Source organism: Oryctolagus cuniculus, chromosome 4 (assembly GCF_964237555.1).
Source record: "Oryctolagus cuniculus chromosome 4, mOryCun1.1, whole genome shotgun sequence".
In the NCBI taxonomy this organism is placed as follows: domain Eukaryota; kingdom Metazoa; phylum Chordata; class Mammalia; order Lagomorpha; family Leporidae; genus Oryctolagus; species Oryctolagus cuniculus.
Genome location: NC_091435.1, coordinates 164,809,134 through 164,836,579, shown reverse-complemented (window position 1 = coordinate 164,836,579; position 27,446 = coordinate 164,809,134). Strand labels below are relative to the sequence as shown.

Below are 27,446 nucleotides of genomic sequence, written 5' to 3'. Positions count from 1 at the left end.
ACTATTGCCAATATTATTCTTTTTCTAAGATATATTATTATTGCACAGGTTTTCCTGGTAGATTCTTCACAAACAGGTCACAGTTACAAAAGTATATCCTAATTTTCTTAACCCTTTTCTAGGCTTAAAACTAAATATTCTTTAGAAAACAAACAAAAAATCATAATCCAATAATACCAAAATTATAGCAAATTTTACACCAAATATGGAATTACTATGATAAAATTTTACTGATTTTATTAATTTCACAAGATTGTTTGCTAGTAGGAAGATACTACAAGGGTTTCTTTGTTTTTGTTTTTTCAAATGTATTTTTCCACTGTGTTGGTTCAATTAATTTGTATTCATTTTCATCCTACTAACCTCAGAGCAAATTGCCACTTGATAATATAGTTATAAACTCATTTGCTAATCTTTATTATAGACTAAATTCTTAGAGTTTGGACCCTAATGACTCTAAGAAGCAAACCATTTGCTTAAGTAAATATTAATACAGATGCACTGGTCAAATGACTTGCAAATATAATTTGAAATTATCAAGAATTTTGCTCGTTCTTCATGGCCAACAGTCTTGCAGGCGAACATCGAGTGGCAAGAAAAAGACAAGTCTATCATAGACTGTTACTACCATTCATTATGTACAGTACAATTAGAAGGTGAAAAACCTCCTCTTTGTAGCTGCAAATGTCAAAAACATTCAATAGTAGATTAGACAACTGTCTTATGCATACATAAGCTGGCAGAGTGCACAAAGAGAATAGAATTTTATTTTGGAACTAGATATCTTGGTTCTAATCACTGCCACATCATTTAGCAGCTGCATGATTTTGATAGCTTCAATATACAGAGCTACACAGATAGCTTCATTATCAATTTCTTCCATATGTCAAATAATAATAATGCCTATGTTTAAGTGGTTGCTGGGATGTTAAGTATTTATGAAAAGGATGTACCCAATCTGTGGCCTATATATGGACTCAATATATGATTGATATAAATATTTATTGGCTCTTTTTAGTTATTGGAGTCATCACAGTTCATGTGGAAACCAGAGTTCTTTGTTGGAGAATATTTCCCAGTCCAAGTTTATATTCAATGTATCAATAGAAAATTGGTAATTTCTACTCACATGTTCACCATTACACTTGTATGGTAAATTACTGTAAGATAATAAGTTGTATACTTTGTTCACGATGCTGGAGAAATTAGAGTAATACGATCTCAATCAATTGGTCAAATTCTGAAGAGGTGAAATTTCAGGAATGGATCTTCTAAAAACACAGGTTACAAAGAACTATGACATCCTCTTGCTATCATCATTGTATCTAACAGAATAGTCCCTGGGGCTCAATACAACAAATGCCGGTATCTTTCTCATACTGCTTACTGCCATGTGTTAGCAGAGAGCCTTTACTGAACGTAGTCACTCAGGATACATGCTGAGAAAGCATCATACCAGCATCTCAAATATTACCAGTCACTGTGCCACAGGGAAAGAGAATTCTGAATGGAATGATGCTGCACTAGTAGTTTCATGCTCAGACATGAGTAGGAATTGTGGCTCACAGTGTCAACTGGGATATTAATATCTCCTATCAGTGTGTCAGTCTCCTCTGTTTATAATCCAATATCTTGCTAGTACATCCTGGGTGGCAACCGATGATGGCTCAAGTGCCTGGGCCTCTGCCACCCATGTGAGAGACCCGAATGGTGTTCCAGGCTCCTGGCTTCTGCCTAGCCCAGCCCTGGCTATTGCAGGCATCTGGGAAGTGAATCATCAAATGGAATATAGCTTGCTATTTGTGTCTCTATTTGAATCTCTCTCATCACTCTGCCTTTCAAGTATATGAAAATAAATAAATAAACATTAAAAAACTAAATGCTCAAAGAAGTGACACTCATAACCAACTGCCCCATCCCACTGCAAGGGGGCCAAATGCATAAATCTACTTTGTAACAGAAACACAGTCACCTGGATAACTTTGATGTACAGTATTAATGACCACCACAATTTGAAGGCAGAATCATTGGAACTATAGAACTCAAATGCAGCAATATTCCAAAGCTCCCTTTTCACCTTTCTACAAATACAGGCAGATTTCTTAACACAATGGATACTCAAATGATATCTGGTATCCCCAAAATGGTTGCATGTTTGCACAGGAATATCCTACATATAGTGGTATACAGACTACTAAGATATATAGCTAAAAACATACATTTACATCACGAATAAAAATAGCTATATTTTACCATGGGAGTATCTAACATTGAGGCTATCTTGGTTTGCTTTGTGTTGCTATAACAAAATACCTTATGCTGCATAATATATATACACATAAAGAAATGAGGTTTATTTGGTTCATGAATCTGGTGGCTAGAGGGTCCAAATAGCATGGCAGCAGTGTCCCAGTGAGAGTGTGACTTGCTAAGTCACAACATGGAGAAGCTGAAAGGGAACCAACTATGAAAAGAAGGGGAAAAGGAACAAGAGAGTGGGGAGGGGCCAAGCTTGCTGTTTTGTAACACCCACTTTCAAGAGAAGTAACCAGATCCTACATTAATCTCTTCAAAGGGTAGTGGCCCATGATTTAATTATCTCCTTTAAAGGCCAACCACCTCAATTCATTACACTGAGGAATTAAGTATCAATCTAAGTATTCATTGAAATAAAACCACATTCAAACCATAACAGGGATTAAACACCTACATTTTTCTTGACGGTGTAAGGAAGCAATTATGGGTTGTAGTATAATGTTAGTGGGGATAAATGAATATTATTTATGCCCAAGAAAAATTTCAATGGTTCTGAACAACTTTCAAGATAGGTGATCAACTTAAACATGCTACAAATATTAAATTTAAATTTTCCAATCAGCTTTATCAGCAACATCTACAAATATGCATAATGTTAAATACCAAGAATGATGTCAAAGCTTTGTTCAATTAAACTGATTACTATAAGTTTAGACATGTGAACCTATACAGTAAGCGTACTTTCCAGGCAAACAAAAGTGAAAGACTAATGAACAAGTACACAGAAGAAAGGCAACAAAAAAAGTAAGCCACAACTGAAATAATATTACTATAGGACCAGGGATAAAACTAACAAAATTCTGATAACTGAAATAGAAAAAAAATTTAGTTAGTGCTTCCCTCTCTCTGAACTGCACATTATACTTAGCTACAAAACTTAAAATTTTTGATGTCAGGAACGGGTATTGTGGTGCAGTGGTTTAAGCTGCCCCTTAGGACTCCCTCGTCCCATATCCAAGTGCCTAGTTTGAGTCGTGGCTACTCCATATTTCTAATCCAGCTTCCTACTAATGCATCTGGGAGGCAGGGAAGATGGCCCAAGTACTTGAGTCCCTGCCACACTCACAGGAGACCAGGTGGAGTTTCTGGTTCCTGGTCTTAGCTTGGCCTGGCCCCAGCTGTCACAGTCATTTGGGGACTGAATCAGTAGAAGGAATATCTGTCTCTTCCTCTCTATCAGTATGCATTTCAAACAAAATTAATAAATCTTTATTTAAAAAGGATGATGCCTCCTAACTTCAATTTTGTACTTGTGAACCAACTTCTTTCTATCCCTTCTCTCTCCTACCCTCTAGTAACCACTATTCTACTTTCTACAGCTATGAGATCAATGTTTTCAGTTTCCAAATATAAGTGAGAACATGTAGTAATCATCTTTTTGTGCCTAAATTATTTCACTTAGCATAATGTCCTCTAGGCTCATTGTGTTCCTACAAATGATAGGATTTCACTCATTTTTTAACTGAATAATGTTCTGTTACAAATACACACACAAATCACACACATTACATCACGTTTTGTTTATTCATCTGTTAATAAACATACAGGTTGATTACATATCTTGCCTATTACAAATAGTGCTAAAATAAACATAGAATTTATTTTCTTTCCTGGATATAGACCCATTAGTAGGACCGCTGGATCATATGGTACTTCCATTTTTAGTTTTGTGAGGAATCTTCATAATGTTATCCATAATGGCTGTATTAATATCTATTCCTACACAGGGTTTAACAGTTTGCTTTCTCTGCATCCTCACTGGCATTTGTTATTTTTAGAAGATACATGAGATACAGAAAAGGAGACAAATAAGCTAGTGAATTAAAATGTACATATATCAACAATAGAGTATAAAATACAAAAGAACCAAGCACTCTAGTTAAAGATGGCTATGTGAAAGGAAATGCTGATGCCTGCCCTACTCCAAAAGATTTTGATTTAACTGATCCATAGAGTGCGGTTCAGATGTTGCTGTGTTCTTGTTACTTTATAAATCTTCCTAATGCACAGCCAGGCTTGAGAAATACTAATGTAAATCATGTAATCCATTAGGCTAAAAAATAAACTTTTAAAGTGTGGGTTCTGTAGACATATATGTAATAAATATAAAATAAAAACCATTTATACTAATGAGGAAAAACTGTCATGCATCAGCTACCTAACAAAAAGCCTTGTAGTTCATGCTCATGTCTACTTTCTCCAAGTAATTGCAAGAGTGACATGAATTTGGAATACATATTTTTTCCAGTTTTATTACTGTGATAAAGCACACATAATATAAAATGTACCATTTCAGCCATTTTTAAATGTTTATTTATTTTTATATATTCAAATGGCAGAGGAACAGAAAGAGAGGATGGAGAGAGTCAGGGTGAGAAGCAGAGAGGGAAAGAAAGAGAGGGGGGAGGGAGGAGAGAGGGTGTATGTGTGTGTGTGTGTGTGTGCGTGTATGTGGAGGGGGGGAGACAGAAAGGAGAGAAAGAGAAAGAGAATCCTCTTCCATCCAATGGCTCACTCCCCAAATGACTGGAGCAGCCAGAGACTCAATTCTCCCAGTTGGGTGTCAGAGACCACTTGAGCCATCATCTGCCAATGGGTGGAAGATCTAATTCTGTCACTCTATCAAGTAAAGGAATAAATAAATAAATCTCTTTACAAAAAGAATATTATTTTTTCTTTTGTAAAAAATAGTATTTTCATGGGTACTGTGTTGAATATGTAAATCACTTTGGGTAATAGAAATATTTTAACAATATTGTGTTTTCCAATTCACGAACGTAAGATGCCATTCATTTTTGTGCATCTTCAATTTCTTTCATCAGTATATGTCACACCAATTTTGCAACAGTACTTTGTAAATTTCACACCACTGGTTAAATTTATTCTAAAGAATTTTATTTTTTTGGTAGTTACTGTGACTGGGATTACCCTTATAATTTCTTTCTCAATGAGTTCATTATTGGTATATGAAAATGCCACTGACTTCTGTGTGTTAGTTTTGTATGCTGTGGCTTTACTGAATTCATTTATTAATTCTAAGAGTCTCTTGGTGGAGTCTTCAGGTATCTCTGTGTATGGAATTATGCCATCTGCAAACAGGGATAATTTGACTTCCCTGTTCCTATTTGTATGTCTTTTTATTTGTCTCTCTTGCTTAGTGGCTCTGACTAAAACTTCCACACCTATACTGAATAAGAGTAATGAAAGTGGATACCCTTCTCTGGTTCCAGACATTAGTGGAAATGTTTTGAGCTTTCTTGTATGTCTATTATGTTTAGGTATATTCCTTATATACCTAATTTGTTCATGGTTTTTTTTTTTGAAGATATGTTGAGTTTTATTGAATGCTTTTTCTGTGTCTATTGAGATAATCATAAGATTTTTATCCCTGATTCTCTGGATATGACATATTATGTTTATTGATGTGCATATGTTGAACCATCCTTGCATCCCTGGAATAAAACCAACCTGACTGTGATAAATGATATTTTCGATGTGTTGTTAGCTTCTATTTGTTTAGTATTTTGTTGAGAATAATTGCATCTATGTTCATCAGGGATATTGGCCTATAGTTTTATTTTTTTGTTTTGTCTTTGTATGATTCTGGCTTTGTAGAATATATTTGGAAAAGTTCTCTCCCCTCCCCCTTCCCTTCCAACTTTTTTAGAATAGCTTGGGAGGAATTGAAGTTATTTCTTCCTTAACAGTTTGGTAGAACTCAGCAGTGAAGCCAATGGGCTTTTCTTTGTCAAGAGACTTTTGGCTCCTGACTCAATGTCATTACTCATTATTGATCTGTTTGGATTTTCAATGTCTTCATGGCACAATTTAAGTAAATTATCCAGAAATTCATCTATTTCTTGCAGGGATTCTGATTTGTTGGCATTTAGTGTTTCAAAATGGAGGCATCATGTTGCCTTGATTTGTTATACTTTCTGTGTCACCATGTTGTTATTTGTATATCTGGTGGGATTAGTTGTTTCTATCACTTTTAATAACTTTCTTGTTCTACAGCTTTTTCTTAAAGTTGTATCTTCAGGTGTCAGTTTGATGGGCTTTTTTAGCTGTATTTCCATTGGAGGCTATAGTACAGTATAGTCTCCTTGTATCTTCTACTACAACTGATGGCAGTAACAGTGGGTCATGGAGTGCTCTTCTCAGACCCAGCAAGGGTTTGTGTATCACAGTAGCAGAGTGTGCAGTAGGGTCTGAGGTCAAGATCAGTGGCTTTCTTGGGTTGTGGGAATACCTTCTCAGAGTTCTGAAGGGGTTGTATGAGTACCTGAATTGGCAGGGGCATGGTTAGGACTCTGAGAGTCACAATCCAAAGTATAGCTGGAGCGGGCAAGTCCCTGTAGTGACCATTTTGGGTTTCAATGCAATATTTTGGTGCCTAACTACCTTATCTTCCTCCAAGAAGATAACTACTCTTTACAGGCTATTCTTTCTGCAGCTAGGAGAGAAATGGAGTGAGCAGTCCTCTATCTACCTACATCTCAATGCTCAATTACCCCTGACAAGCCCCTACAATACAACTTTAGCAGACAGCCAAGGCACACTTTGCTATGGGCTGGCTACCTGCTACTCAGGTGGGCTTGCAGCCTGAGACTGATGCAATGAACGACAGGAGGTGCTGGCCAGGATATAAAACCATTTGATTGGTGCCATAGGTGACGACTTGTGATCATACAAATTCCACAGGATCCATTCCCAGGCATTGATGCACGGATGATGGCAGTATTAGAGTATTAAAGATGCAAGATGCAGACCTATGATCACTCCCTGTGGGAATAATCATGTTCTTTGCTGTATATCCATGGTTGGGGATGGGATGGTGAAGGCAATCCCTTGTCTTGAAGGTCTAGGGCTTTGTACCTTCTCCTAGATGCATACCAAGACTGTGAGACTCTGGAGTGATACAGGCGGAAACACTCATCTTAGTGCTTCAACTGGATCTAGATCTCACTGAGGCAGCCCCAGCTCTAGGCTTTCACACAAGGCCCAAAGTTCAGTTTCCCATCCTGCACTCTCATGTCTGCAGTCTTGTTCCTTCTGCTGGAGGTTGGGGAAGGAATAGTGAAAGAGGTCTCTTGGCTTCCCAGGCTGACATTAAGTGGATTGTACTTGTGTCATATAGTCACTGGGGAGTCTACAGAGTTTCAGGGTATACACCAGGCCTCCATGACACAGTGATATAAACTAAAACAAGCCCATCTCTTCCTGTGCAGGGTTCTGCTTGATGCTGGCACTGAGCTTCAAGGCAAAGCCCTAGCTCATTTTTTAACCCTACTTCCTAATAGCCAAAGTCTTGCTCTGTTGTCTTTCAGAAATTGGAAGGGTGGTAGAGGTAGTCTTCTTGACCAAAGGCTCAGTCAGAACTGGCCTGGAATCAGAGGCAGAAGGCATGCAACTCTGTTCAACTCTACATTCACTGTAGCAATATGGTTACTGAGTTTCAAGTCCAAGGTATGAACTTTATCATTTTTCCTTCCCCCAAGTGGCAAGTTTCTCTGTCTATATTGTGCTACTTGGAGCTCAGAGAGAGATGACATGACAACTCTTCCCTTTTTTCCTTTAAGTAGCTGTCATCTTGTGATCTTGCAGATCTCTGTTTTTTTTTAACTTTTATTTAATAAATATAAATTTCTAAAGTACAACTTTTGGATTATAGCAGTTTTTTCCCTCCATAACCTCCCTCCCACCCACAACCATCCCATCTCCCGCTAACTCTCCCGTCCCATTCACATGAAGATTCATTTTCAATCATCTTTATATACAGAAGATCAATTTAGTATATACTAAGTAAACATTTCAACAGTTTGTACCCACACAGAAACATAAAGTATTGTTTGAGTACTAGTTATACCGTTAATTCACATAGTACAACACATTAAGGACAGAGATCCTGCATGGGGAGTAAGTGCACAGTGACTCCTGTTGTTGATTTAACAATTGACACTCTTGTTTATGGAGTCAGTAATCACCTGAGGATCTTGTCATGAGCTGCCAAGGCTATGGAAGCCTCTTGAGTTCACCACCTCTGATCTTATTTAGACAAGGCCATAGTCAAAGTGGAAGTTCTCTCCTCCCTTCAGAGAAAGGTACCTCCTTCTTTGATGGCCCATTCTTCCCGCTGCGATCTCACGCACAGAGATCTGTCATTTAGTTGCATTGAGTTTTTTTGTGTGTGGTGTTGTGTTTGTTTTGTTGTTGTTGTTGTTTTTTTTGTGTGTGTGGGTTTTTTTTTTTTTGCCACAGTGCCTTGGCTTTCCATGCCTGAAATACTCTCATGGGCTTCAGCCTTTAAGATCTCTGTTTTTTGATTGGAGAGTTCAATCCATCCACATTTAAAGTGACCATGAATAAGGAGGGATTTATTTCTACTATTTTCCTATTTGCTTTCTACATACCTTATAGTACTTTTTGCCTTTCCTTTCCTGCATTACTATCTTTTTTGTATTTAGTTCTTCTTCTTTATAGCAAAACCTTGACATTTCTCCTTCATTCCCTTTTGAATATATTTTATAGTTATTTTATTTGTGGTTAAGATGAAGAATACATTTAAAATTATGAAGTTATAACACTCTAATGTGAATTTATACTAACTTATCTTTGACAACATAAAAAATTGCAACATCTATGTCTCTACCCTTTTCAGTTGTTGATGCCACAAAACTACATGTTTATGCACATTTTCTCCAAATATAAACTAATAATTATCCTAAGTTCATTAGTGTCAAAATAATTTAGAAAAGGAAATAATAATATGGAGTTATAAACCATGGTTATGATAATACTAGCTTTAGCCTAATAATTGCTTTTAAAAAGAAAGTATTAGTCTTTTAAATCATGTGGAATACAAAAAGTGAAATTAAAACTGTTGGTACAGTAACACTAGTTTTTGCATTTGCCCACATATTTAGCTTCAGTGAAATTTTTATTTCTTCATATCACTTCAAATTACTTTCTAGTGTCCTTTTCATTTCATACTTCAGAACTCCCTTAAGTGTTTTATGCAGGATAGGTTTAGTGGTAATGAACTCCTTCACCATTTTATTACCTAGGAGGATCTTAATTTCACTTTCATTTTTGAAGGACAGTTTTTGCCAGATATAGGACTGTTTGCTGACATTTTTTTCTAGTACTTTGAATATATTGGCCTAATATATTCTGGCCCCCAAATCTTCTGAAAAATCTGATAATATTCTTATTGATGATCCCCCATACAAAACATTTCTTCTCTCTTGCAACTTCTAAGACTTTTTGTCTCTTGAAAGTTTCATTATAATGAATTCATTCTATCTAGAGTTTATTGAACTTCTTAGATGTGTATATTCCTATCTTTCATCAAACTTGGATGGTTTTCATTCTTTCATTTTTGTAAACATCTATTTTATTTATTTGAAAGGCAGAATTAGGGAGAGAGAGGGAAAGACACAGAGAGAGATCTACCCACTGGTTCACTCCCCAAATGGCCACAATGAGTTGGTGTTAGGCCAGGCAAAAGCCATGAGCCAATAGCTTCATCCAGGTCTCTCACTGAGTACAGGTTTCCAAGCTCTTAGGCCACTCTGCTGCTTTCCCAGGCATATTATCAGGAAGCAGGATAGTAAGTGGAGCAGCCAAAACTTGAACCAGTACCCATATGGGATGCTGGCCTTGCAGGCAGTGGCTTAACCCTCTATGCCACAACACCAGTCCCCATTATTTATTCACATACTCTCTTTTCCTTTTTCCTTCTGGAACACTCACAGTGTGTACATTGCTCCTCTTGATGGAGTCCTATGGGTTCCTCACAGTCTGTTCACTTTTTATTCTTTGTGTTCAGGCTTACAAATTTCCAGAGTTCTATCTGAACTTTTCAGATTCTTTCTTCTGCCTGCCCAAACATGTTTTTAGATACATACAGTGAATTTGTGATTTCAGTTATTGTACTTTTCCACCTAGGAATTTCTTTTTGGTGTTCTTCTATGTTTTCTCTTTCCTTATTGATATTTCTACTTTGTTCACCCATCATTTTCTAAACTTTTTACATCTTCCTTTGGTTCTTTAAATCTTTAAAGTATTTGTTTTAAAGTCTTTACCTGGTAGATATGCAATCCTTTTTAAGATTTATTTATCTATTTAGAGAGAGTTACAGAGAGAGGGAGAGAGAGAGAGATCTTCCATCTGCTGTTCACTCCCCAAATGCCCACACTGGCTAGAGCTGGGGCTAGGCCGAAGCCAGAGCTAGGAGTGTCATCTGAGTCTCTCATGTGGATAGCAGGGGCCAAAACACTTGGACCATTTTCTGCTGCTTTCCAAGGCACATCAGCAGGGAGCTGGATTGGAAGTAGAGCAGCCTGGGCATGAACTGTCATCCATATGGGATGTTGGCATTTTAAGTGGCAGCTTTAACTGTTACGCCACAATGCCAGTCCATATGCAACCCTGGGGACAATTTCTGTTGGATTTATATGTTTCTGTTGCATGAGACATATTTTCCCATTTTTCTATAGGCTTTGTGATTTTTTTTATTATTGTTGAAAAAACATTTGAGGCCAATAATGTGGTAACTGAAAATCTGAGTCTCTGCCTTCTCCAGGATTTGCTAGTTTTGCTTCTGTTTGTGTATATTAATTTTGCTTAGTTTTTATTTTTGTAAGCTGGCTCTGTGCCAAGTGTCAGTCTGAAGTGTAACTTTAGGTCTTTTTCTTAGGTCTTTTCTGAGTTTTTACCTTTCCCTTGGCATATGCAGTCATTCTATAATTTCCTTCATATATGCAATTGCATTCAAATGTTTCAGTCTTTAATGTCTAACTCACAAAAGAGGAGAAGAGAAAAATAAAGACACGAGGAGAAAGGGTACTAGCCCATTAAAACCAATGATAGTCCCTTCAGTTGAAGAGAGAAGAGTTTGCAAACTTGGAAGGAAGTTCAAAAATGCTGCCCTTCTCTTTGTACCTCTGTGATAATTAACAGCAATCAGTAATTAGAGGACAGATCCCTCATATTTAGAGGACAGGATCTTCTCTGCACACAGTAGCTCCTGCAAGCAGTGTGCAAGCTGTTCAAGGAAATGTACACAGCTGCCTTCCAAGGGCTGGGGGTGAGGGATAATCAGTATCGGCTATAGTGCTAAAAGCTGAACTTGACTGAAATTAACCATACTCCATAGCCTAAGCCTTCCAAAGTTGTTACTTTTCAACAGATTCCAGAGTTCCAAAGTAAGTATGACCAGATATATTCTGTCAGTGTTTGTTGTCTACATTGTGAGATAGATTCTTGGCGCTTCCTACTTCATTGTCTTCTCAGAATATTCTCTCTGAACACTTTTAAGAAAATTAATTAATTGGCTGGCACTGTGGCGTAGCAGGTAAAGCCGCCGCCTCCAGTGTTGGCATCCCATGTGGGCGCCGGTTCTTGTCCCAGTTGCTCCACTTCTAATCCAGCTCTCTGCTATGGCCTGGGAAAGCAGTAGAAGACGGCCCAAGTCCTTGGGCCCCTGCACCCATGTGGTAGACCCAGAAGAAGCTCCTGGCTCCTGGCTTCAGATTGGTGTAACTCTCGCCATTGCAGTCAACTGGGGAATGAACCAGTAGATGGAAGACCTTGCTCTCTCTACCTCTCCTTCTCTCTCTGTTTAACTCTGATTGAAATAAGTAAATAAATCTTTTAAAAAAAGAAAATTAATTTCTTTAAATGAGGAGAGAAGGTAAGCAATTTTTATAGCTATTGATTTAAAAAGAAAATATATGAATAAACCATTATAAATTACAAATCAACAATCTAAATATTACCTTCAACTTTTTCTGAAATACAACTCAGTATATTAATGAGTAACTATTAATTGAGGGAGAGCCTTATCATTTATATGAATAGAGAATGACTGAGTACAGTTGTACTTTCAATAAAATTGGTGAGGTCCCATAAACATATCAACAAAGAGGAACTGATTACTTAAAAAAACTTGATTAAACTGAAAGAGAAAATTTACAATTCTCATAATATAAAATTAAAGCAAATGCATGCACTACAGATCTGTCTTTCCAGAAAGGTTTACTACTCTCTCACCTTAACATATGTACTGCAGAATGTATAAAGTTCATGTCCTGTGAAAATTCTGAATTATTAATTAATTGCTAAACTAAGTTTATACAAATTAGGAGAAAGTGATTCACAAATTATGTGGAAGGTATGATTTAATCAGCTATAGTCAATGAGAATTATATATGCCTATTATTCTTTGTCTTATTTTAGAAAAAGTGATGTAATAACTTGTACAATTTATACCCCTCCTTTGTCTCTCCTAGAAAAAGTTGCATGAAAGTCTACATTGTCTGCTGTATGTTATTTTTGTGGTCTTTATTTTCTGGGAGTAGAAGGTGTACATTTCATGAGGAGATCATTGTGGTACAGTATAGACACAGAGTTTGAGGATCTGGAACCCTAGGAAACAGAGGAGCATAAAAGGTTGAATCTCTTGGCTTTCAAACAATTTCAATATTAACTTTTCTACCTTGGTTGTCAAACACTTCCTGAGTTGAGCTCCTAACCTTATTTCTTGAGTAGATTGAGGCTATCTGACTTTAATGATCTCAGAGTTTCCCATTCCAGGCAAATGTAGATGCTTAGCCAGCGAGGAGTAGGGAGTCACAGCACAGTGAGGGAGTTTGGCATGAATCAGCTAAATTTGAGGAAAAGGAGGACTAAAACTCCAACCTTGAATGAAGAGACCTACAGAACATGGCATCCCTGTTTTGTCAACAAGTAAAGAAAAAACAACAGGAAAAGAGAAAGAGAAAGAGAAAGAGAAAGAGAAAGAGAAAGAGAAAGAGAAAGAGAAAGAGAAAGAGAAAGAGAAAGAGAAGGGCCATCATGGTGGTGTAGCAGGTAAAGCCTGCTCCTGAGAAGCTAACATCAGATATGGGCACCAACCTGCTCCACTTTTAATCAAGCTCCCTGCTAATGAGCCTGTGAAAGCAGCCAAAGATAGCCCAAGTACTTGGGCCCCTGCACCCACATGGGAGACCAGGATGAAGCTCCTGGCTCTGGCTTCAGCCTAGCTCAGCTCTGGCCATTGTGGCCATCTGGGAAGTGAACCAGTGAATAGATGATCTCTCTCCCTGTCTCTCCCTCTCTCTCCCTGTAACTGAATTTCAAATAAATAAATAAATAAATCTTTAAAAAACAAGCAAAGGAGAGAAGCAGTGCCTGTATATAGGGGTCCTCAATGACTGTTCAGAGAGCCTGCCCACAGCCTGAGAGCACTCAGTGACTTTGCCTCACGCAGCACATGGCTAGTTGGGGAAATAAAGTAAGCAAAATGAAAAACAAATGCCTCTCTTTTTTCACTTGTGCTCATCCTTACAATATGGATCTGCTCAAGCAGCCCTGAATCCCTGGTCTTTGTGCAAGGATTTCTAAGCTTGTACAAATGCCTCAATAGGTAAAAAGTTTGGCTTTCTTCTGCATCAGACTTTTTCTGTATCTGAAGGATTAATGATACACTTACTGGAATCAGACTACACAAATTAATCTTGAGTTCACTCAAATCCTGAGAGTAATACTAATTTAGGCAATTTAAAATGCTCTTTGATGGGGTTGGTATTGTGACACAGTGTGTTATATGCATCTCACAGTGGCATGCCAGTACATCTCCCAGCTACTCTATTTCTGATCCAGCTTCAGCTAATGTAGTGGATGCAGCTAAGTAGTGGATGATCGGCCCAAGTATTTGATTTTCTGCTATCCATGCAGAAGACCTGAATGGAGTTCTTGGCTCCCGGCTTTAATCTGGCCCAGTCTTGGCTGTTGTGGGCATGGGTAGTGGAAGGTGTGTCTCACTAACTATCTCTCTTTCTCTCTCTCTCCTCCCTCAGTCACTTTATCTTTGCAATAAATAAATAAATCTGTATCAATATAAAATGCACTTTGATTTTGGTACTGTACTTAAATATGCTTTCTTACGAATGCCTTTCTCTTTACCACATTGTTAAATATCTAAAATCCTAAGGTCAGTTTCATGAACAGCTAGAAGTTTCCTCTGCACTTCAGAAAGGAAGGGGGCAGAAGAAACACTCCTTCTTGGATTTTGTGGTTGCCAGCAGAAGAGTCTAGAACACACATAAAATAGCAGAGCAGAGAATATGTCTGACATAAAGATGATTGGTTAACAGCTATCATGAAATATATGCTGTGGTATTATTTCATACTGAAATATTTTTTTACTAAAAATAACTTTCCTTCCAGCCACTTCTAAACTGAATAGTACAAAAATACCATGTAGGGGCCAGTGTTGTACCACAGAGGAGTAGGCTGCTACGTTTGATGCCTGCATCCCATATGGGCAATGATTTGAGTCCTGGCTGCTCCACTTCCAACCTAGCTCCCTGCTAATGCACCTGGGAAAGCAGTAGAGAACTGCACAAGTACCTTAGCCCCTGCACTCTTGTGGGAGATCTGGATGGAGTTACTGGCTCCTTTCTTCAGCTTGGCGCAGCCTTGGCCATGGCGGCCATTTGGGGAAAGAACCAAAAGATGGAAGATTCTTTCTTGCCCTTCTCTGTAACTGCCTTTCAAGTAAATTAATAAAACATAAATTTTTTTAAAAAATACTATTTATGCCAAAGATAAAATAAAAATCCAATTACTTCAAATTTCCAAAGATTAATTTTATTATGGATTAGATTGTATGTTTTAAATAGGCACACATTTATATGCATAACTGAATATGTGTACTACTCACTATGTAAGAGAAACCATTTAAATTGAGTCAACACTTATCCGCACGTGTAAAAAATAGTTATTTATTATTTGAGAGGCAGAGAGACAGAGCAACAAAGACAGAGAGATAGAAAGTGAGACAGACACAGATTGTAGTGAGAGCTACAATCTGCTGGCTCACTCCTGAAATGCCACAACAGCTGGGCATTTCAATCCATGTATCTGACCTGGGCTTCAGGAACTCAATTACCTGAGCCACTGCCAGTGCCTCCCAGGGTATGAATTAATGTGAAGATGAGTCACATTTTGTGTGTGTGTGTGTTTATTAATATTTTATTGGTGACAAAGCGCTTAAAACAAATTGACCAAAAATCAAGTTACATTGCCTTGGTACGGATGCTCCTCGATGTGGAAACCTCAGAGTAATGGCTGTGGGCAAGGAAGGGGCACGGGCACCCTGCAGCACTGGGAATCAACAGGTCCTCACCTGGCCCCCCACACAAGGCGGAGCCCAGGGCTGGGGGGTCCAGTGAGGGCCGGCAACAGCGGGGTTCAGAGTAGGGGCGGGCCAGGAGTTCGGATCAGGCAGTAAGAGCCCTCAGCTGGGGGGTGGGCAGCTAGACCACCGCTCCAGCCCGCCACAGGCAAGGAGCCCGGGGCCAGCTTCCTCCCAGCCCCCAGTAATGCGCGCTGCCCTGCAAAGCCCACCCCGCCTGCCCCACCTGTCACCCTGACGCCTGCGCCACCCTGTCACTCCCCCTTCTCCCCCCGCAGTCCAGGCCCAGGTCCCCAGGACTCAAACTCTGATGTGGGAGAGGGTTTCCCAACCACTAGGATAAATGCATATTTCAAGTATCCACATTTTTTTTTTTACATGCAGAGTGGACTGTGAGAGAGAGAGAGACAGAGAGAAAGGTCTTCCTTTTCCGTTGGTTCACCCCACAGTGGCCACTGCGGCCGGCGCTGCTGCCAGCACACTGTGCTGATCCGAAGCCAGGAGCCAGGTGCTTCCTCCTGGTCTCCCATGTGGGTGCAGGGCCCAAGCACTTGGGCCATCCTCCACTGCCCTCCCGGGCCACAGCAGAGAGCTGGACTGGAAGAGGAGCAACCGGGACAGAATTCAGTGCCCCGACAGGGACTAGAACCCAGTGTGCTGGCTCCGCAGGTGCAAGATTAGCCTATTGAGCCGTGGTGCAAGCCAGGTATCCACATTTCTGACACCTACTTTTTTTAATTCAGGTTTTAAAAACAATATGGTTCAAAATGAAAAGTTTCGATATTATAATAAATATGCAGATAACTGAATTGATTTACACTTATTAAATCAAACCTTTGGAAATGAATCTAGTTCAGTTAACTTATTCTCATCAATCTGAGAATCCAATCTATTCACTAATTGTACTGTGGGATTTAAAGTTTAGAATGAGTTTTAAAAAAGATACTGAAGTAGTTAGTATAGTGAAATATTCCATTTGAAATTTCAAAAGATGTTTGCATTCCATAATTACTTTTCCCTGTGAGCTAGGGGTACAACTTAAAGTGAATTAAAAACTTACCAACTGATAATCTTAAAATTGTTTCAAAGAGCAATTAGGTAAAACCTTCAACTGATTTTTACTATATTGCCATTAGAAAAATAAAATTTAACACTCCTACAGCATTTCTGTATTTATATTTTTTTTGAAAAAGGCACTTTAAAATACAAATATTTGAATTAAGGCAAATCATATACATTGTTTTGCTAATGTTTTTCTAATAATAAGTAATAATATACTTTTTGAGAGCTGAGATGAATACGAATATAATTACAAACAAGTGCAAGAATAATAAAGTTTGATATTACTGAACCTACCTTTAGAGTGATACTACAATGTCCAACAAATGTTGCATTTATCCATGATCTTGAATGAGGATCACCGAGGAATTCTATGTGATATTGTTCAACATTTCCATCCAAGTCGTAAGTTACATATTTCCCTTTAAGAGGATCAGGGCAAAGTATCCCTGGCCAACTTTCAAAAGGAAAAATTTTTTTTAATTATTATGATGCTTTCTAACAGCAGAGATCAACACTTCTAAAGGCAGACACATCTGTCACACTCATATATTAAATTTCTTCCTTTGAATTTTAATGACTTTTTTCACAAAGCATGAATATATTCCTACTTATATCTTCTAACAGTAGGATATTCATTTGACACAAGTAATTAAGTTTTATCTTTATAGTTATAGAAAATTTGAAATAGTCACAAAATTTAAGATACAGATAGAAATGAAAAAAATATAAAATAAAAGAATGCTTCAGGGTCATTTGGTTACATTGCTAGGAAAGATAAAAGAAAAAATGATTCACTAGATTCATGGTAGAGTTGAATTAACTCTAACCAAAATGTTAACACACTGGCATGGTCTCCTAAAAGTAGTATTTCCTGGGGCCAGCACTGTGGCGTGATAGGTTAATCCTCCACCTGCACCGGCATCCCATTTGGGCACTGGTTTTAGTCCTGGCTGCTCCTCTTTTATCCAGCTCTCTGTTAAGGCCTGGAAAAGCAATAGAAGATGGTCCAAGTCCTTGGGTCCCAGCACCCACTTGGGAGACCCAGAGGAAGCTCCTGGCTCCTGGCTTCGGATTGGCGCAGCTCCAGCTGTTGCGGCCATCTGGGAAGTGAACCATTGGATGGAAGACCTCTCTGTCTATACCTCTCTCTGTAACTCTTTCAAATAAATTAAATAAATCTTTAAAAAAAAAGTAGGAGTTTTATACACCAATAATAACATTGCTTATAGAGAATTCAAATGAGAAATTTCATTCACACTAGATATCAGAAACATTAAATATTTAATAATAAGTTTAACCAAAGAAGTGAAAGATTTCTACAATGAAAAAAATTAAAATACATATGAAAGAAATCTCAAAAACACACACACAAAAAGGAAAGATTCTTGCTTAAAGATTGAAAAACTAAATATCAGTAAAATGTTCTAATTACTTAAATCAATCTACAGATTCAGTACAATCTCTTTTTATTTCAATACAATCTCTATCAAAATAGCAGTTACATTATTTACAGAATTAGAAAAAAAAATCATTGTCATATGGAACCACAAAAGACCCAATGTAGCCAAAGCAATCTTTGGGTGGGGGGGTCAGAAATCAAGCTGGTGGTATCACAATACCTGACTTCAAAGCATACTAAAAATCTAACGATATAGTTGTAGAGAACATAGCTTCTGCCAAAGCACCCTCAGTGAGGATACATCCTTCCAGCCTGGGGCGCAGCCACAGAATATGGGGAACAAGGTTTCTTCCAGAGCACCCTCAGTGAGAACACATCCTCCTGGATACAGGGTATGACTGCAGAAACTGATTAAGCACAGTACATGACCTACTAACAGAAGAGCACTGAGCCCTTATGGTAATATTGGCTCCCACAAGGACATGCAGCTGCTCCCAGACATGCTTATCTAATGTCTTGCTAAACATGTTTCAAAGAAATCTTAGAGTTATATGAACATGCAAATGTGTTGTATGAATGGCTGCTGTAATCACGGTCAATAAAGAAATATACTGGGATTGTCTGGTGGTGCTTTTCAGAGGAAGAGTTCCCGTGTCCTATCTGTCCTTTGCTTGCAACCCCTCCTCAACATAAAGTGATTTAAAAAGCATGGTACTTGTATAAAAACCAACACATAGATAAATGTAATAGCACAGAGAGCTCAGAGCTTAATCTGCAAACATACAATTTTCTGAATTTTTTACTAAAGTGCCAAGAACATTAATTGGAGAAAGAATAGTCTTTTCAAAACGCAGGGCTGGCAAACCTGGATGTATACATATGGAAGAATAAAATTAGATAAGATATCTGTCATCATAAAGAAAAATCAGTTCAAGGTGGATCAAAGAACTAAATAACACATGCAACTGTGGAAGAAAATTGAGGAGAAATACTTAGAGTCATTTGTGTAGGCATTGATTTTTCAGATAAGATCCCAAAAGCACAAGCAGCAAAATGAGACAAATAGGATCATATCAAACTAAAGCTTCTACACATCAAAGGAAACAGTCAATAGAGTGAAGAGACATTTGACTAAAGGGAGAAAATATTTACAAACTACTTATCTGACAAAGGATTAATATGTAGAATATATCAGGAGTTTAAAAAACTCAATAACCAAAACATCAATCATTCCAGTTAAGAAATGAGTAAGGGACCTGAATAGACTGTTCTTCAAAGGATAAATGCAAATGACCAACAAATATATGAAAAAAATGCTAGCCAATAGAGAAATATGTATCAAAACCAATGAGATAATATCACCCCTGTCAGAATGCTTATTATCACACAGACAAAATTAACAAATGCTGACAAGGATGTGTACAAAGGGTAATTGTTACACACTGTTGATGGGAATGTAATTAGTAAAACCACTGTGGAAAACAATACACAATTTCTTATAAAACTAGAAAAAGAATTTCCATGTGATCCATCTATTCCACTACTGGGTATATATTCAAAAGACATGAATTTGTATTAAAGAGATACCTGCTCTGCCATATTATCACAACACTGTTCTCAGTAGCCAAGATACAGGATCAACGAAGGTAGCTATCATCAGGTGAGTGGATAAAGCAAATGCAGCATATATATATATATATATATATATATATATATATATATACACACACACACACAATGAAATATTCACCTATAAAAAAGAATGAAATCCAATCAACTGCAGAAAAATAGATGGAACTGGAGGACATCAGGCTGAGTGAAATAAGCAGAAAAAGAAAGATAAATACCACATTTTCTCTAGTATGCAGGAGCTAAAAAGAAATCTAAACACAGACTGATAAATACCAGAGGCAGGGAGGGAGGGATGAAAGAAGTATGGATTGAAAAAATAAAATACATCAGTGAAATACCTAATAAAATTACCAATGATATTGTTCATAGAACTATAAAAAAAATCCTAAAATTCACACAGAACTGAAAAACAAAACTGAAATATCCAAAGTAACCTTGAGTGAGAAAATCAAAGGAGGAGCAATTAAATGACCTGACTTCCAAATATACAACAAAATTATTGTAATCAAATCCAGCATGATACTTGCACAAAAGCATATACATAGTCCAAGGGAAGAGAACTAGACAGCCTAGACATAAATATATCTATATCAGGTGCCAAAAACTGCACTGGAGAAAGACAGTCTTTTCAATAAATGTTACTTGGAAATTGGAATAGGAGGCTAAATATAGAGATACTAAAGAGACTGAACCCCTATTTCTGCCATTTACAGCAATCCACTCAAAGTGTATTAATTACTTAACTAGTATCCGAAACTATGAAACTACTAAAATAAACATGGGGGCAATATTTCAGGAAATTAGAATAGGCAAGGATTTTATTAAAAAGCAGAGGCAACAAAAGTAAAAATAGACAAATGAAATTTCATCATAGTAAATAGCTTCTACACAGCAAAGGAAACAATAAGAGAATGAAGAGACAACCTACAGAATAAGAGAAAATATTTGCTAATAATACATCTAACAAGGGGTTAATAACCAGACTATATAAGAATCTCAATAATTCAATAGAATTGATAAAATAGATAAAAATGCAATTTAAAATGGGCAATAGATCTAAATCAACATTTTTTCAAGGAAAGACATATAGATGGTCAGCATGCACATGAAAATATGTTCAACACTGCAAATAATTAGGAAAATTCAAATTAAATCCACAATGAAATATTACCTCACTCCAGTTTGAATGGTTATTATTGAAAAGACAAAAGATAACTAGTATTGATGAGGATGTGTAAAAAAGGCAACACTTGCACATTGTCGGTAGAAATTTTAAATTACTAGAAAACAATTTGAAGATTCCTCAAAGAATTATGATTACTTTAAGATCTAACAATTTCATTAATGAGTGTGTATATATATATATATACACACATACATACATACAAGGCAAATGAAACCTTTGTCATAGAGAAATCTGCACTCCATGTTTATTTATGTATATACCAGAGGCTAGGAGGGATGAAAGAAGTATGGATTAAAAAAATAAAATACATCAGTGAAATAGCTCATTTTTTATTCATAATGGCCAAGAAATAGAAACAAACTAACTATCCATCAATTGATGAATGGATAAAGAATATATGGTACATATACAAGATGAAATATAGTTCATTCATTAAAAAGCTGAAATCCTGTCACTTTTAACAAAATGGATGGAACTGGAGGTAATTATGTTAAGTGAAATAAGTCAGGTGCAGAAAGACAAGTCCTATATGATTTCACATGTGGAATCTAAAAGAGTTGACCTTATACAATTGGGAGTAGCCTCTGGTTACAAGGTTGGGGAGAGCAGGTATAGAGGGGAATAGAGAAAGATTGATTAGCAGGAACTAGTTATAGTCCTATAGGAGAAAGAAGTTCTGGGGTTTTAATGCAGAGTAGAGTGACTATAGATAATGTATTCTCCCTACATATTTTTTCTTTAAATTAAAAGAAAAATTCTGAAAGTTTTCACAATAAATGCTTATAAATACTTGAGGGGATTACTATGTTTATCCTGATTTAAACATTATGCAATCCATGTATATATCAAAACATTACATTATACTCCATAAATATGTACACTTTTAAATATCAGTTGAAAAATCTTTAACAGAAAGAAAAAAACAGAAAATGTATAAAACAAAGAGTGAACCCAAATGTAAACTATGGACTTGGTTGATAGTGATGTGTAATTGTAGTTCACAGATCATAACAAATATACCATACTGGCACAGGATATATTTTTTTTGACAGGCAGAGTGGACAGTGAGAGAGAGAGACAGAGAAAAAGGTCTTCCTTTGCTGTTGGTTCACCCCCCAATGGCCGCTGCAGCGCGTGCTGCGGAGGGCGCACCGCACTGATCAGAAGCCAGGAGCCAGGAGCTTCTCCTGGTCTCCCATGGGGTGCAGGGCCCAAGGACTTGGGCCATCCTCCACTGCACTCCCTGGCCACAGCAGAGAGCTGGCCTGGAAGAGGGGCAACTGGGACAGAATCTGGCGCCCCGACTGGGACTAGAACCCGGTGTGCAGGCGCCACAGGCGGAGGATTAGCCTAGTGAGCCGCGGTGCCTGCCCTGGTACAGGATATTGATGGTGAGCAAAGTTACTGTGTGTGTGTGTGTGTGTGTGCTGGAGAGGATCTATGGAAATTCTGTACTTTCTTTTGAATCCAAAGATGGCTAAAAAAATAAAGTCGATCAAGTTTAAAAATTAAACAAATAAAAATTCACAATAAAAGTGAGGGGAGAAAATATCTACGAAATTTCAGAAAACAAGCTCATATGTTTGATACTTAGAAAAAATATAAAAAGACCTCTAGGGTTATGTATTAGGGAAAAAAGCTTTTAAAAATATTTTCTGAAACTCCTGGTTCTAGACAAAATAGAATAATTTTTCTATATTCTTCCCCCTAGGTATACCTAATAATCCTAGATATTACATATAAAATAAACACAAGAAAACTCAGAAAGATAAAGAGAAGAAAATAGGCCAGCTGGGCCCTTGAGGCATGAAGAATGACTTGACATTGAATTCTCTGGGCTTTATTTTGCCTCATATATTCCTAGACTTGGTGCAAATGAAGTTAGCAGGCAAGAAACACTAATGGGTACAAACAAACTCTGTTTATCCTAAGAACCAAGTTAGAGGGCAGTCTAGCAAGACAGATATCTTTTAGAAAACAATTGCTCTATTCTAGGCAAATATCATACACACACACAAACTATGGTCTCCACACCTATCCCCATCAGCAACGGTCAGTGTTAAGCAGAATTCAAACTACCCAGTAGTAATGTAGCACTCTCTCTCTACCTTCTCATTTGGTGGCACAGGGGACTATGGGAAAGCTTGGATTTTTGCCACTTATCAATGCTAACAAGATCCTCCCTCTACAGTATCAGTGGAGGTTACCTGGAATGAGTAATAAGACACCCTACCCATCCAGTCAGTATTGAGGGCATCTAAGCCCTCACCCCTACCCAGTGGTAATGAAGATTACCTTTCCCTTAATCAGTGGAAGCTAGGTGAGGATCCTATACTTCCACTCCAACCCAGCAGTACCAAAGAAGTGTTCTCCATATCCCTCTGGTGCAGCAGCAAAAACAACTTCCTAAACAGATTTAAATGGATATGAGAGTAAACTTAAAGATAGAAAAAGAGGAATGATCAAATATAAGCAACAGAGGGGAAATGGACTAAAAAAAAAAAAAAAAACTTATTCTAATTTCCTTTTCCTTTCTCAAACATCTGGGACTCATTTCATGTAAAAGTATGCAATAAGAAAGGATCATACTAGAATCTAATACAAAGTTATTATAGCAAAAAATGAGTAACATCCCTACAAAAAAATTGACAGATTACTAGAGTCATGGTCTTAAAAGAGATCAAAATTGCACCTGAGATTTCAAGTCAAGTTAATGGAAATTAATAATGTGGGTAATGAAAATGTATAAATTAGAACTAGAAAAGCTAAGTAAGTGATTAAAGATTTTAAAAGCAAAGTAATAAAACAATATCTAAAAATGGCTGCAATGGCCGGAGCTACACTGATCTGAGGCCAGGAGCCAGGAGCTTCCTCCAGGTCTCCCACGTGAGTGCAGGGTCCCGAGGACTTGGACCATCCTCCACTGCTATCCCAGGCCATAGCAGAGAGCTGGAAAAGAAGAGGAACAGCCGGGACTAGAACCGGTGCCCTTATGGGATGCTGGTACTTCAGGCCAGGGCTTTAACCTGCTGCACCACAGCAATGGCCCCTAAAAATCCACTTCTAAATAACCCATTTCAAGGAAGAATTCACAAAGAAAACTAGAAAGTATTTCAAATTGAATAATGGAATGTGTAATATCAAAATTTGTGATATCTGGCTAAAGCACTACTCATAAATTTATGATTGCAACTGCCTATTTATGGAAGGGGAAAAAAAAGGTTTGAATTCAGGTAGCCAAGTTCCCAATTTAAGAAACTGCAAAAAGAATGAATTAAACTTAAAGAAGTAGGGGTCAAATAAATGCATAGGAGATCAGAAATAAATACATAGGAAAGTAAATAAATAACAGACAAATCATTGATTCTTGAAAAGATTCTTGAAAAAGATTTTAAAAATTCAGAAACAAAGCATGACTACACCCCCAACAGTTTATTATAAAACAACACAAACCTTACCTTGGCCAGTTCTTTAATTTTACCAAAACAAGGCTTCCAAGAGGGAGCTGTGAATAGACTATCTTAAATCCACTTTGATGAAGCTGAGACACTTCAGGAAAATCTTCTTCAGAAATAGAGCACTTGTTATACCTCGTATCAGCGTTCATGAAGCAATACCAAGGTTCATTGTGATCAACTTTGGCTGCATCCTCACTTGACAACAGTCTCCACTTCAAACAACTTTCATTTTCACACTGAACCCATATTTTGTTTACATATATGTTGTTCTCCACTGAAGAATCCATTGTACTGCTAAGATATTCAATTATCTTACCATCTAATTTTTTTCCATTAATGCATTTAATCTGGAAAATAAGAAAGAGTAAAATAAAAGATTAAAGATTCAAGAGTATAAGAAAAGAAATTTCAAACCAAAATCAGAGAAATACCCCTTTGATGAAGTTTTTGCCAATTCCCTCTCTGTCCTACAAAGACTATACATGAGTATGTTGGACAAGTTATGTTTCTACCCACATAGAAAGAAAGGAGCAAAATAGAAATATTAATCAATCTGAGCAAAAACAAAACAAAACAAAACAAAACAAGAAAAGTAAAATGGAGCGGAAGAGAACAGCAGTTAGCTGTAATTCTGTTATTATAAACCTGGTAGATGTAGTTACAAAGTTAAGCTTTATTAAATGCTGACTATGCACCAATTATTATGCTAAGTACTTTATGTGCACAGCTCATAGTCTTCCCAACAGCTTATTATGCTTGTTTCCACAAAGAAAAAAAGAAGCTAAAAAATACATTTTTATGAGGTCCCAGAGGTAGTACAACAAAAAGTTGATATTTAAATGAAGGAACTTGTTTCTAAATTCTATGATCTTACACATTAGACATAGTACCTCTTGAGATTATATACAGTGAAACTTGAAGATTCTTGATTTTCTTAAATCTCAGAAAAAATGAAATGTAGCAAAATATTTCACAATATAAACATTTGAAATTTCTTTTAAAACATTAAAGGAAATTATTTTTACAGTTTTGCCTTTTATCCTTTTTTTTTTTTTTTTTTTTGACAGGCAGAGTGGACAGTGAGAGAGAGAGACAGAGAGAAAGGTCTTCCTTTGCCATTGGTTCACCCTCCAATGGCCGCCACGGCCGGCACGCTGCGGCCGGCGCACCACGCTGATCCGATGGCAGGAGCCAGGTACTTCTCCTGGTCTCCCATGGGGTGCAGGGCCCAAGGACTTGGGCCATCCTCCACTGCACTCCCAGGCCACAGCAGAGAGCTGGCCTGGAAGAGGGGCAACCGGGACAGAATCCGGTGCCCTGACTGGGACTAGAACCCGGTGTGCTGGCGCCGCAAGGTGGAGGATTAGCCTAGTGAGCTGCGGCGCAGACCCTTTTATCCATGATTAATTCAAATTTTTCTCAGCTTTTTAGTATAAAATTTTAACAATACAAATTAGAATTACATGATTAAGTTCTAAAATTTCAGCCTCAATAATAATAGCAATATGTATATTAATTAATGTAATTAAAATATAAGTAAAACTAATTATCAGCAACTTATTTTGCAATGCAAAGCCTATTATTTAAAAAGCTATTTGATACACCATATTCGTGTTTAGGAAAACATTACAAGTATCAGCATCATTTAAAGAAGGCTTTAATTTATGAGTTAATCATATATTTATAAACTACTTACTTTCATTTGTCATATACCAGGGCCACTGAAAATTGCTTTGAGAATTTGACAATATGCTTTAATAGTATCATAGTTCACAATTTTTAATCTATTAAGCTAACTCATGTGAATGTGTCCAAAGAAAAAGAACTTAAAGGAGACCAACATATTTATACAAAGATTAAAAAATATTCACTACAGCACTGTCGATCCATTGAAAAAGTAGAGCAATCTAAACATAAGAAGAGCAAAATGTAGAAGAGAAATATAAAATTGCCTAATTATATTAATATTTTAAAAATTTGACTAAATTTTTAACTGGTGGGAAAATTTATAACGAGGAAGACTGCACTGTGGATTGCAAGTGGAGTATATAGACTTTTTCTCTACTTTCTGGATTATCACAAAGTAGGGCAAAAGTGGTTGAATTAAGATTTGGGAGCCAGATTATGTGGGTGGCTCTGCTATTCATTAGATATACATCCTTAAGCAAGTCATTTAGCTTTGCTGGACCCTCATTTTACATTTGGTGTACCTTCCTCTGTGTATGAGTATGTGCCTAATAACTTTCTTTATTTTCAATACTTGCACATTATCTTACCATGCTAGCTAGCTAGGGCAGATATGTCATAGAAGCCATGATAATAACATCTTTTTCTAATTTTAAAGAGAAGGCTTCTAATACATGAATACTAAGTCTAATGTTAGTAGCATTTTATTGTGGGAATGAATGAAAGTTTACAAAAAATTTCTTCCTTCAATTAACAGTTTACTAAAAGGATTTTTCTACTGTTATCCAGGAAGTACAGTTAAATTTCATTGAATGCTTTCCTGCATATATTGAGATGAATACAAGGTGTTCTAAGATGTTTTAAAATTGAATATGTTGGCCGGCACCGTGGCTCACTAGGCTAATCCTCCACCTTGCGGCACCGGCACACTGGGTTCTAGTCCCAGTCGGGGTGCCGGATTCTGTCCCGGTTGCCCCTCTTCCAGGCCAGCTCTCTGCTGTGGCCAGGGAGTGCAGTGGAGGATGGCCCAAGTGCTTGGGCCCTGCACCCCATGGGAGACCAGGAAAAGCACCTGGCTCCTGCCATCAGATCAGCGCAGTGTGCCAGCCGCAGCACGCCGGCCACGGCGGCCATTGGAGGGTGAACCAACAGCCAATCGAAGACCTTTCTCTCTGTATCTCTCTCTCACTGTACACTCTGCCTGTCAAAAAAAAAAAAATTGAATATGTTGTATTAATGGATTTATGAATGATAAACCATATCTTTATTCTGGGTAAATCCTACCTAGTCATGCCTCATGAATTTTTTTCTTTAAAATATACTGTTATATTCCATTTATTAATAATTATTTTAGATTATTCATATGTGCATATGAAATATTCCTCTATTATTTTCATTTGTCCTTTTGTCTTTGGTTTTGATATCAAGTTTGTAGTTGTCTTGGAGATTTCAAGATGGCCAGATAGAGGTGCTGTGTTACCTGCTTCTTCCATAGAGAATAGCCAA

General features: G+C 37.3%; 1 protein-coding gene across 2 annotated transcripts in view; it reads right to left on the bottom strand.

Annotated features, from left to right (window-relative positions):
* Positions 1 to 27,446, bottom strand: part of ZCWPW2 (zinc finger CW-type and PWWP domain containing 2) — a 208,037-nt gene that overhangs the window by 97,576 nt on the left and 83,015 nt on the right. For both annotated transcript variants that reach the window (XM_051858906.2, XM_051858902.2), the window contains 2 exons: positions 24,255 to 24,601; positions 16,874 to 17,033 (listed from right to left, as the gene is read on the bottom strand). In XM_051858906.2, coding sequence (XP_051714866.1) covers positions 16,874 to 17,033; positions 24,255 to 24,541 — 447 coding nt within the window. In that variant the 5' untranslated portion in view covers positions 24,542 to 24,601. The remainder of the gene's footprint in view (positions 1 to 16,873; positions 17,034 to 24,254; positions 24,602 to 27,446) is intronic.